The 12,628-nt window shown below is 37.6% G+C and overlaps 1 protein-coding gene across 8 annotated transcripts in view; it reads right to left on the reverse strand.

The window, feature by feature from the left end:
* Positions 1 to 822: 822 nt before the first annotated feature.
* Positions 823 to 12,628, reverse strand: part of LOC6041290 (serine/threonine-protein kinase tousled-like 2) — a 212,598-nt gene continuing 200,792 nt past the window's right edge. For all 8 annotated transcript variants that reach the window (XM_038248569.1, XM_038248571.1, XM_038248575.1 and 5 more), the window contains 6 exons: positions 8,508 to 8,925; positions 8,268 to 8,446; positions 7,990 to 8,182; positions 7,722 to 7,927; positions 7,308 to 7,527; positions 823 to 4,928 (listed from right to left, as the gene is read on the reverse strand). In XM_038248569.1, the coding sequence (XP_038104497.1) occupies positions 4,623 to 4,928; positions 7,308 to 7,527; positions 7,722 to 7,927; positions 7,990 to 8,182; positions 8,268 to 8,446; positions 8,508 to 8,925 (1,522 nt within the window). In that variant the 3' untranslated portion in view covers positions 823 to 4,622. The remainder of the gene's footprint in view (positions 4,929 to 7,307; positions 7,528 to 7,721; positions 7,928 to 7,989; positions 8,183 to 8,267; positions 8,447 to 8,507; positions 8,926 to 12,628) is intronic.

Below are 12,628 nucleotides of genomic sequence, written 5' to 3' on the forward strand. Positions count from 1 at the left end.
AACAAACTTTTTTTTTGTTCAAGTTTCCACAGTTTAGCTGTTGAAAGAAGCTTTAATGTCTGTAAAGTACAGATTTGTACCAGCTAAAATGATATAAATAATTTCGGTTGCTTTAGAATGCGAAAAAAATAATAAAAAGGCATGTTTTAAATAATAGTTTATTTTTTATTTTAATTTTTTTTAATAATTAATATTACATATAGAAGTTTCATATCTTAAATAATTTATTATAATTATTTATCTGTGTGTGTGTGTGTGTTTTTTTTCATTAATTATTAATAGTTTTTAATAGTTATTACTTTAAATTTATTAAATGTGTTGTGTTCTGATCGACATTCACGTGCTTCTTACTTTTCCCTCACGCTCTTTCTCTCTTTCGCAAGAGTGTTTTTTTTTTTACTTCGCTCTCACGATTTTACTTGCTCTCTTGCTGTCTGCTCGTTGCGCCTGGCCCGCAGCAGTCCGCATCAATCTCCTAATGCAACAACACACTTATTTAATTTCTCAATCTCTCTCGTGCACGCTCTCTCTCACCCGATTCTCTCTCTCACACACACAATTATCGCCTTATAGTTTACTCACAAGCACGCGCGCGCACACGACGCTCATTTTTTTTTACATGTGTGTGTGTCTGTGTTTTTCGATTTCGATTCTTCTTCTCTTCTTTTGCGTGTTTTTTTTTGTTTTTCCTTTATTGATTATTTGAATGTAACCACTAAACTTGATATTTCAACTTCTAGTAATAAGCTTGGGTTTGTTTGTTTGTTTTTTAAATGTGTGTTTTTCCCTTTATTTTGAATATTTCCTTGTTTTTTAAACGTGTTTTTTTTTGCTACTACTCCGAGTTTCGATCGCGCGCTTCTTTTTCCTCTCTCTTAATCCCTCCCTTCTGACACAAGATTATTTTTTGTAATTTTCATGTTTTTCTTCTTTTTTGGAATCAAAGCGTTACACTAGGTTTTTTTATTTGCAGCAAATTACAATTTCAACTTTTTAGCATTCACATAATACACGCAAAACACAGACGCGCGTGCGCTCTCGCTCTCTCTTTCACTGTTTTCGTGTGTGTTTGTGTGACTGTGTACAGCAGTGACTTAAAAACGCTCAAATCACTGCGTTTGTGTGTGTGTGTGTTTGTGTTACTTGGTTTATCATTTCCTTTAGAAGTTAAGAAGAGATTACATCGCATTTTGCTCAACCCTACAAGTTTTTTTTTTGCTTCACTATTGTAGAGTTTTTATTTTCTTGTTTTTTTTAGAGGAAAAACAGCTCACTTTTAACTCACGCTTCACGATTAATGTTTTTTTTTCTATAATTTCACGCTCTCTCTCACTCATTCCCTCTCTTTTCTCACTCACACACTGACTACAGGTTGTATTTGGTTTCCCTACCAAGTAATGTTTAAAAAAAAGAAAAGAAAAAGAGTTCGATAAAAACACGCGCGCGCTCGCTAGCTGTTTCTCTCTTCTTCTCTTTCTTTTTTCCTAGGAGCCATATTATTGTGAATGATGATCGCGCGTCAGAATTGAAAAATTATTAGTTTTCTTCTTTTTATTTGTCGCTTCATCCCTAACCGATGAAGCTTCAAGTGTGTGGGTGTGTCTGTGTGTTGCTTCTTCTTCTTTCGTAATAATAATAATGATAATAATAATAAAACAAAACACTAATCCGGTAATATTTACAAAGTAACGAAAGAAAGATGCGGGCGAGAGAACGCCGCACGCCCACATTACAACAGTGGGCGTGGCTTGAAGTTTTGTTTTTTTTTTTTGAGTTTCGGCCTTCGGCCTTTCTAGCTCCTCCCCCCTTTATTACTCTCTTTCTCTCTCTCTTCAATGGAATTAACAAACAACAATTCATAATGTCCTGCTGACCCTAAAGTGAAAAATTTACAGCGCAATCATACATTATTTCGCACACATTTATTCTCAAGTTCACGCGCACACACTTTTCTTGTTTTCTTTGCGAATTTCCTTTTTTAATTTCACGGCATCTTCGTTTTGCCCGGCTCCTTTTTGCTTTTTCCTCAGCCTCTCTTCCGCTCTGACTCTTTCTGTTGCTCCTCCTGTTCCTTTCGTCTGCTTGATTTGACTTTTTTTTTCGATGTTCGAAACATCTTGAAAGTTGAGTTTTCTTAGTTAAAATTGAGACAAATAGTGGAAATACGCAAAAATCTGCGGTTTTTCATCATTGCCAACGGAACCTGTACCAATGTTCGCGTTGAGCTGCTATACTAGATTTCGGCGTGCATTTTAACTCGCTTTTAAGTCATTGAACTGAAACTTTGGACAGTTCATCGTGAACTCTGGTATGAGTCTTGACGTTTATCGTTACGGCAGAGAGGGCAGCAACAAGATTATATTTTGAGTTGCGGAATATTTTCACCAAAATTGTGAAAAAAAGTTCAGCCACGGACGAACGGACATGACACCAGGAACAAATTTTCTTCAAATTTCTGAAGCAAACTATCACTTGCGCCATCTACATTCAAGTTGTCGAAGTAGCATCGCGCGTATAAGCATGATTTCTCAAAATGTCTTATGCAACAATTAATTAAAACATTTAGCTTTAGTATGGTGCTAGAAACAGTTGTTTGGAATTAAGTTTGTCTTTATGATTCTACGTAATTTTTCATGAACCCGAAAATTGCCGAAAAAGATATAGAAATTGTAATTTTAATATACATTCATACGACCATTTCAAAAAATGACCATGAGTTTGCATCATCAGCTGGCTTTGTTTACGTTTTAAACCACGTGGTGCGAAGATTTTGACATAAGCGATCTCGCTTGCTCAGGTTTTCGCCAAGAAGAAGTAAAAGAAAAACTGCTTCACTTTTTGAAACCCCGTGTCATGTCCGTTCGTCCGTGGTTCAGCGTAAACAGTCACTAAAGTGAAGGCGGTATTCCATTACGGCAAACTTTGTTTTAACTTTTTCTCAGTTGGAAAATGCCGAGTTTCAACAATAAACTGTATTTTTTTGCCAATAATGCGTTGAAAATACTCATATTTGCTGAAATATTCATTTTACCTTTTAAATCTTGACGATTGGAAAATGCCGAGTTTCAACAATAAACTGTATTTTTTTGCCAATAATGCGTTAAAAATACTTATATTTGCTGAAATATTCATTTTACCTTTTAAATCTTGACGATTATCCGAGGTATTAGACTATGACAAACGAGCAAACAAAATCGCATCGCAAGAAAAGCAAGTTTATTTAATTTTGTGTCTTGGTTTAATACCTCCTTGACATTTTCTCAGAAAATCCTAGAATTTAATTCATAGAGCATTCACTGAGAGCAAGAAAACTCTTTACAATATTATAGGCAGAATTCATTTAGCTAATTTTGTTCTGTAATTATTTCACAAAAAATCCGATAAAAAATTGTTAAATATGGCCAAACAGTTAAAACTGTAAAAAATGCAATATTTTTCATCGAAAAAAAAAATAACTCACGAAATATTTTCAATTTTAGAACCGCTACGCCGAAGTCATCATAACCACAATCGCTCACACCGCTGTTCAAGATGAACTCATCACCGACGACACTCTTCAATTCACGCTGAAATGCAGTATAGTTGCTTTTTGACATCATCGCGTTTGAAAGTGACACTTTGACCGCTAAATTTTTATTTTTTTATAAGAAAAAAATATATTGACAAGCCTTTCGTTATATTCCAAGCATTGAAACAATTGAGAATTAAAACAATAAACTTAGTGTGCAAAAAAAAAAACGCAAACAAAATTTTTCCTTCGCCATGCATCGTAACCATCATCCGCGTCCGTGTGCTTCTTCTGTTTCCGACTGTTGTTCTGTGTGTGTGTGTGAGTTTGTGTTTTTTTTTGTTTTGATTTTTCTATGTACAAGAGAAATAAGAAAAAATAAGTTTTACGCTAAAACGTTGATTCGAGTTTGCGCCCCCTCGTCTTTCGTCTTACCTTACCGGCGCTGACGTGCAGTTTTTGTTTTGCTTTGTTTTTATGTAAAAGGGTGTGTGTTTGTTTACTATTTCTCTTAATCTTTTTCTCGTTTTAGCTTATGAACGTCACGTGTTTTCTTGTTTTTTTTTGTTACTTACACGACAAACATCGACTTTTAATTTTTGTGTTTGGATTCGGGTTGGTTTGCTTGTTGATTTGATTGAGGGGAACATTTTTCAATTGTTTTCTGGTTGGATGATGTGTGTGCGTGTAAGGTTCATTTTCCCTTTCGTCTTCTTACTCTTGTTTTTTTGATTTGCTAGGAAAAAAACGACTTCCATCTATTGTTTTGCTGTGTATCTCATTATTTTGTTTGTTTGTTTTGCTAAGCACATCACATTTGCTTGTTGTGGTTTGTTACTTACAGTACGACGAACGTCAGATTGACGTTCCCTCTCTCTCTCTCACCTTATTTGGATGATTTGGATGACGTTGGCGGCGAAAGATCGTTCTTGTTGTTGTTGGCGTTGATCGCATTCGTCGCGGCGGTCGTCGTCGTCGTCATAGCAATAGCGGAAGGAGCAGAAGCAGCGGCAGCTGTCAAAGTCAGAGTTGGAGTCGCGGCAGCAATCGTCGTCGTCGTCGTCGTCGCCGCCGCCACGACCTTCAAGCCGGCGCCGACAGCGAAGAATCGACACTAAGACGAGCTCGACTGGTTCATGTTGCCAAACATGCCCGTGGAAAAGGACGTCTGCTGGCCGGCCTGGTTGCCACCGCCGCCGCCCGAACCCCCCGATCCACCCCCTCCGCCACCGGCACCACTGCCGGCGCCCGCCTGGCCACTGCCGCCGACGCCACTGTTGCCGCTGCCGTGCTGGTTCTGGCTCGACGCCACCGACCGGCTGTGCTTCGACACCGGCGGCTGCAGATACTCGTGCTTGGCCAGCGCGAACACGTCCATGCGGTCCTCCTTCCGGTACGCCAGGCAGCCCCGGATGAAGCTCTGGAAAAATCGAGGGAAAAGAGCTTTTTTAGTACGGTCTAGCTTCAATGTGAACGCCTAAGCCGAGCGTAAAGTGCGCCAATTGCAAGGGTAACTAGAGCGCTAATTTAAGCGATTTTTGTTTTATATTTCCAATTTTTAAATATTTTCCGCTAAAACATTTGTTTTTAGTTTTTCGAAAATCCCTCGGAAAATTAATTTAAAATATCTGCAAAACATCTGCATTGGAATTGTTTAAAAATCTGCAAATTTGATAACTGTGCAAATCTGACATCCCTGGTTTTGCTTTATTTAAATGGTATTTATATTCGTTTGGATAACCCACAGGGCGGTTCAGAATTTGTAATTTAGCGGCAAGATAGCGCTTCCGTGTCATGAGAGAAGTTGTAGGGAACATCATTCTGAACAATTTTACTTCAAACGAGATGTTTTTAGAGCCATATTTGTGGTGTTTATGAAAAAAAAGTTTTTTTTATTTATCAACTTAGGCTTACAGCGTGGCGAGTTGTTTCAGTTCCAAAATAAATAAAAATAGGGGTTTTTTAATGAATGCTATAGCCAATGTGTGAAAGTTATTGAAATAAGAATAACTTAAAAAGTTAATGGAGTTTGACTTTGCTTTCAGAAGCAAAGTTTTTTTTTGTTTAACTCATTTTATTTTAATTTGAAAATGTGCAATTTTGAATCGTTTTTTGCCCATAACTTTCGATAAAACTGACCAAAAACTTTCGATAAAACTGACCAAAATTCGTGTTTTAAGAATAAAAAATGTCCATGTTGTCTAGATGGACACAAAAATGTACAAATAGTAGTTTATGCAACAAGTTGCAAAAAGAGGATTTTTTCAGCACGAGTCGTACATTTATCCAACGAGGTTCACCGAGTTGGATAAATACGACGAGTGCTGAAAAAAATCAAGTTTTGCAACGAGTTCCATACAACATTTTTTGCTATTTTGAAAACACCCATTGAGTGAAATTTAAAGTCGAATTTTCATGTATTTTGTCAATAAATCGTTTGAATCAAAAAAATGTTGAAAAGTGTTACTTTTCGAAACAAGTGCTGAAAAGTTCAACTTTTCAGCACCCATTTCAGTGCTGAAAAGTAGAACTTTTCAGCATTTATTTTGAAAAGTGTTGCTATTCGATTCTGTTATTTTTGGTACAGAAAAGAAGGCTATTTCGTCGTTCAAGAATGACAGGAAAAGTAAGTAGTTTCGCGACGGAATTGCAAAAAGGATATTTTAGTAATCATTATTATTAATCAAATTCATCATAAACACTCACTTTTTCATAATTTGTATTATGACGAGTATTAATTTTTAATGTATTACAATTTTTAGTGGTAATTTAAAAAAAAATCACAAAATATCTTTTTTTAAATACATGCTTATTCTTATTTTAGTTTTATTTAAACAATATAAATTAAAAAAAAAACATTTTTTGAAATTAAGATGACGTGAAATTTACTACACACTTTCACTGTTTAAGTGGTGAAATTTTCACAAAATATCATTCTCTAATACTAAAATTTTCCTCTTTTTAAAATTTGGTACCCAACCCAAATTTAAGTATTTAAAAAAAACCTCTGAAAAAATACGGTATTTTGTGAAAATTTTAGTATTTTTCAAAATAAGGCTTTTGCAAACATTTTTCAAAGTTTCTGTCGCCCCCACTTTCTAAACCTGCCTAACAGGGAGCGAAAACAATATTTTTTTCAAAAAACTTTTTGGTTTTTTTTGTGGAATGTACAAAGAGTTCCCAGTCCCGAAAAGGACCTAATAAAAATAATTTTATGAAAAAAATGTACAGGGAGCGAACCGCACTAAAAGAAGTATTAGACTATGCCAAACAAACAAGCAAACTCGCACTTTTTCGTGTTTGACAGTTTGCCAAACTCGCAAAAAAAGAAACATGACGATTCTGCAAACTGTCAAAAAGTGCATTTTTTTTGTCATAGTCTGATACCTCCTTAATTCTCCATAAAGAGTTTGGAAAAAAAATCGGCCCAGTCTAAATTTTATTTGAAAAAATCGAAGTGAACCCCAAACATCGAGCTTCCCCTCGAGTTGAGCATGAGCAGGAATTTTGTTTGTCGGCCAGAAGCGGTAACTAATATCCGGAGCATCAAAATCAAATATTTTTTTGTTATTTTGAAAATTCAAATAGTACGAAACTAACTAATCTTGAGTTTTGCTAATATTTTAGAGAGATCAAATAACACCAATGATTTATTTCTTCAATAACTTATTAAAATTTGAAACATGAAAAATATTTTCTCTCGTCTCCGTGCCACCCTAAGCTACGATACTATGGGATGGACCTAACCAGTCAAGAAAGGGTCGATTATTATTTTTTTTTGCTTCGACCTCGCACTCACCTTCGCTTCGTTCGAGACGGTCGGCTTGTTGGCAAACTGCACCTCGGTCGCCTTCAGGATCGTGTTCTCCTCGAGGATCGTCGCCTGGCTCTGGTTGTGCCCGAACGGCTTCTTCCCGTACAGACACTGGTAGAATATCACCCCGACGCTCCACACGTCCACCTTGGACGAAATCTTGGGCGGGTTCTTGCCCACGACGAAACACTCCGGCGGCAAATACCTTGAGGAGGAAGGAAGAAGAAACGAGATTGTCGAATTAGTACGGTGCACGGTCACGCGGGAAGGTTGCGCAGGCAGGTCGGGCCGGTGCGCACTCAGAAGTTCGAAACTCGTCCCAGGCCCCGCGCAAGGGTGGGTTGAGCCCCGGGACGAGGTTGGAACGAAACTCTTCAGTTTCGGTTCCGGTTTGCTCACCAATAAGTTCCAGCACCTTGTGACGTTAGATCCATACCGTGGTCCGGGTTATAGTTCTCTTCGTCCATCACCTTGGACAGACCAAAGTCGGTGATCTTGATCTCACCACAGACGTTACCCTCCGTCAGCAGGATGTTGCCCGGCTTCAGGTCGTAGTGGATGATTGGAGGCTTGATCTCGTTCAGATACTTTAACGCTGACACAACCTGGAGGAAGGGACTGTCGTTAGAACCTGGACCTAGGAGGTGATCGCGCGGGGGAATCTTACCTGCATAATGATCGATCGGGCCTCCTTCTCCGGTATCGTCTTGTGCTGCTTCAGATAAAAGTCCAGGTCATGCCCATCACAGTACTCCAGCACGGTGCAGAATGAGTTGGCATCGATCTCAAACACATCGTACAGTTTGACGACCCGCGGGTGGTCGAGCGCCTTGTGGATGTTGTACTCCCGAAGCGCGTGCCTTAAAGGACGAATGGGAACGATCATTACTTTCTGAACTGGCTCAACGCCCTCCCCCCGCAGAATAACCCCCTGTCACAACTCACTTAATATAGTTAGCTTTCTTATCTTCCTTCCAGTCTTTGTTCAGTTGGTGCACCTTGCAGGCCACGTATCGCTGCTCTTTGAGGTCGAACGCCTTGTGCACCTCGGAGAAACCGCCCTTGCCGAGCAGCATCAGCAGTAGATACCGGTCGTTCAGCACGGGATGATTGTTGAAGCGCGACTGTCAAGAATAGATCACTTAGTCAAACTCTTCAGCGAGACCCTGAACCTCCGACCCTCACCTGATCCTCGTTGTGTATCCGCTTCAGCTCGCGGATGTGCAGATTCCGCTCCCGCTCGAGCTTCTCCATCTCCAGCTGCAGGTCGGCGTCCTCCTTCTTGAGCGCGTTCTGGCGCAGCTTCAGTATCTCGTCGCACTCGTAGTACTCCTGGATCGTGAACGTCGTGTTGCTGCTCACCACCGGGTCCGGCTTTAGGAACGTGTTGTCGTTGCCGTTGTGCAGCGTAGACGCGGCCAGCGTCGTCGACGAGCCGGCGCCACCGGCACCGGTGCCGGACGCCGCAGCGGCAGCCGCCGCCGCCGACGTGCTGGAATTGTTGCGCTTCCGGCCGCTCTCGCTGTTCGTCGGTCGCTTCTTCATGAGCAATTTCTTCTGGCGGTCAATCTCCTCCCGCTCGGCAGTGATCTCCTCCTGGCGTCTGTTGGGAGAGAGAGAGAGAGAAATGTTAGACTCGCTTGGTACAGTATGTCCACGCATCCTTCATACACTATAGGGTTCTGTGAATTTTGATTTAATCACAGAATCATCTCTGTCGCTAATGCAATGCAGTAGGCTTGGCCGATTTAACGAAGGTTCAACGAAAAGCGAATATTCCATGGAGATTTTTAGATAAGTGAAAATAGACCATTTTCCGGGAAAATCTCACCTATTTTTCCTGTAAGGTTGTTGAGCATGCCAAACTAAATCGAATAATGCTTTTAGGACGATTTTTTTTTTAAATGCGGCAGAAGCGATTTCAGTACACTCTACAAAAAAATCGAATAAATTTGACTAGAAATTGATAAAAAAAAATCTTCACCTCCAAAACAGGTCCAAAACCGCCTCATATCTCAATATACATGGAGCAGGGTTGTAAAAATATCAAACCTGCAATTCTCAGCGACTACAATTATTATGCCCACCCGAACAGACGGAAATGACTTTGGAATAACATTTTTTGATATTTGAAAACACTAGGCCAATAACGTTTTATGTTATTTATAACCAGATTTGTTATTCGTCGTTATGATTATTTTGTTTTTGGATTGTTATATAAAAAAAAAACTAATAACATTTTTAGTTATTCTTGGAACAAATCTTTGTTATTATTTTTTGTTATTTTAACAACTAATCCGTTCATCCCAATAACAGTTGGAGGTATTCTTCCATAACAAAAAATGTTTTTGCTTTCAATCAATATCAGACCAATAACAAATTTTGTTATGATAACATAAACTGTTATTAAACCCTTATGCAAAAATTGATTTTTCAAGAATATTCCATAACACTTTCTGTTATTTCAACAGTATTTGTTATTGAAATGTCATGAATTTAGTTATTACCGTCTGTTCGGGCAAACTCTCAACACTGCCCTTCTTCCCTTTTCTAAATTCTCAGCAAAAAGAATTGCCGTTCTCTATCTCGCACAATCCCGAGTGACATTTTCTTTTTCTCTCTCATTCCCGCGTTCACAATCATCCTAGCGCAATTTGATGGAACGCGTTCTTTCATTGCGGTTTTCTGAGAAAACAAAAGAATCTTCGGCGAGTGTGCGTAAACGAGGAAAAAGAGAAAGAGCGATAGAAGAAGAATGTATTTGCAACGCTGACCTTGAAAATGAACTTTCTATTGTCTAAATCTACATTGACCTATAGAGCTGTCTACGTGCGTATGTGTTGCGTGTACGAAGACGAAAAAGATTGTCCGTCCGCCAAATATATGGAAAACCATCATGAAAATGAGTGTTTTGGAGAGCAAAGAGACAAAATAAATAAACATTTTTCTCCAAGTACTTTTGAAGGGCCCCATTCTATTCAAAAACTGATGCATTATGTCTAGTTCTAAATTTGAAAATCGTGCATGGTTTAAAAATTACACGTGAAACCCAGAATAATTCTGTCAAAGAATTTTCACTCAGCTTTAACTCTCAGCAAAATATCGTAAGTGAGTGATCCTGTCTTCTCTATATCTATTTGCCTCTTTCAACGTGTTTTGACTTTTCCATAGATGAATCAAAATAACCTGCAAAATTCAAAGGAGCCTTTTAGTGAAAACTTAGTTATGCTCATTTTGACTATCTTTTCTTTCCGAAAATCTCATTTCTGTGTTTATTGTCCATGTTTTTGACGGTATCGTTCGAAAACGAGCTATATTTTTTTCGAAAATTCGAAATAAAATAATAAAAAAAAGAGCTAAATACCAATTAATATAAAATCCGGAAAATGGTAAATTCTTTTAAAATTGGGAAACATTTTCATCTAAATACTATTTTTTCTGAGATGCGTAAAATTCCTAAAATTATATTTTGAGAACTAGTATTTATTGAAATTTCATGAAATTATATCAATACAAAAATTGTCAAACTGAACTGAATGGGAAATAACAATTATTAACTGTGTATGCATCGAATTAACGATAACGTTAATAAAGTTTGATAACGATAACGAAAACAATATTTTTTCGTTATCTTCGGGACTTAGCTTTTGGAAGAACTCAAAATTTCATAGTTTTCAAAATTGTGCACAGGATTGAGCGAAAACAGGTCGAAAGACATAAGGTCGAAAGGACAAAAGGTTAAAAGAAGTATTTCTGTTTTTTTCTGTGAATTTTAATTCCTTGTTGAAGGTTATTTTTCGCTTTTTGTTTTTAAAACAACCTATTCTTGACTGTCGTAATATTTTTATGTTTTCTTCTTTTTTTTCAAACCTGAGATTTTTTTACAATATTTTGACAGATTTTCGATTTTTAAAACATACTATTGTTGGTGATAGGAATATTTCAGTGACTTTTTCCATTCTTTCAAATAAAGGCAGTTAAAAAAAACTAGTCTACTTTCTTGAACATTTTTTGATGTTTTCTATCTTTTTTTACTTACTTGATACTTGATAGTTGTAAAAGTTCGTTGAAAAATTCTGACTACCTTTTTTTTAGTTTGTCCTCCCCTTCTTTCAAAAATGTCTCCATAAAACCTCTAAATCTTAATAAAAACAGAAGTGAAATTTCATAAAAATCGTTCAAAACATGTTTTCATAGCTAATTTTCAATTTTTATGCTTTTGCCAATATGACCTTATGTTTTTCGACCTTTTGTTAAACATCTCACAGCATTTGTGTTTTTAGTGGAAAAGACTAAAATTTTCACAAAATACGATCATTTTTTAAATTTTATAATTTTCTTAATTTGTAATATATTACTCTTCTCATTGAAAAGTGCCAGCGACAAAATTGGGCGAAAAGTTCATCGCCCGGAGATGGCGAGTTGGCGCGAGCGAATGAACACCGCGAAAAAAGATTCGGGGGTGCATTGGGGTTAAATGATTATTTCGTTGTTCGGTTAAATTAGAAAATAATTATTTTTTCGTAAATATCGCTCCTTTGATGCGATGTAATTAATTTTTACAGTAAATTAGGCATTGTTACATCAAATTTGACTATTCAAACGCACTAGAATGGCCAAATTTTAAAACAACAATGTTTGCCAATTTGACCTTTTTACCCCCAATTCCCCTTGTAGAACAAAAGAAAAGTTCATCCGCGGACTGTCAGCAGCGCGCTGTTTTGTTTGCTAGATCAACATTTGGAAATGTCGAACGTTGAAGGAAATCGCTCAAAAAATGGAAATTAACCGATTTCAAATGTTTTGGCCGCAAATGAAAGTTTAGGGTGGCTAATTTTTATTCCGATCTGTAAAACTTGCTCTGGCGAGGGTTCTGGGCACTGCGGCAATCGATTTTAACGGCGGGTTGCTTCCGGTTGCATTTGATTTGCGGAGAAGGTTTTTCAATCCATCAGGGGCTTATTGGGGGCAACAGTTTCGGTAATCCGGAACTTCTGGTAAGTTTAATATTTGCAGTGTTTAGCATGAAAAACAAACATAGACTAACTACTTTTTCGAAAAATCATAACTCCTCGACATTTTAACCGATTTCAATTGTCTTATACGCAAATGAAAGGTGATAAGTTAGCCTTTCAAAGAAAAATAGTAAAAAGTTTCAAAAATCTAGCCTAACATATGAAAATGGCGTATGAAACTTTAAAATGCCGTTTTGACGGTGTCTGGACCAAAGAGCCTATGTCTGGAAATATTTTTATCGGATTCCCCGGACATTTTTACATAACATACTGAAAAATGGGAGGAGTTCA

This window comes from Culex quinquefasciatus, chromosome 1 (assembly GCF_015732765.1).
Source record: "Culex quinquefasciatus strain JHB chromosome 1, VPISU_Cqui_1.0_pri_paternal, whole genome shotgun sequence".
Classification (NCBI taxonomy): domain Eukaryota; kingdom Metazoa; phylum Arthropoda; class Insecta; order Diptera; family Culicidae; genus Culex; species Culex quinquefasciatus.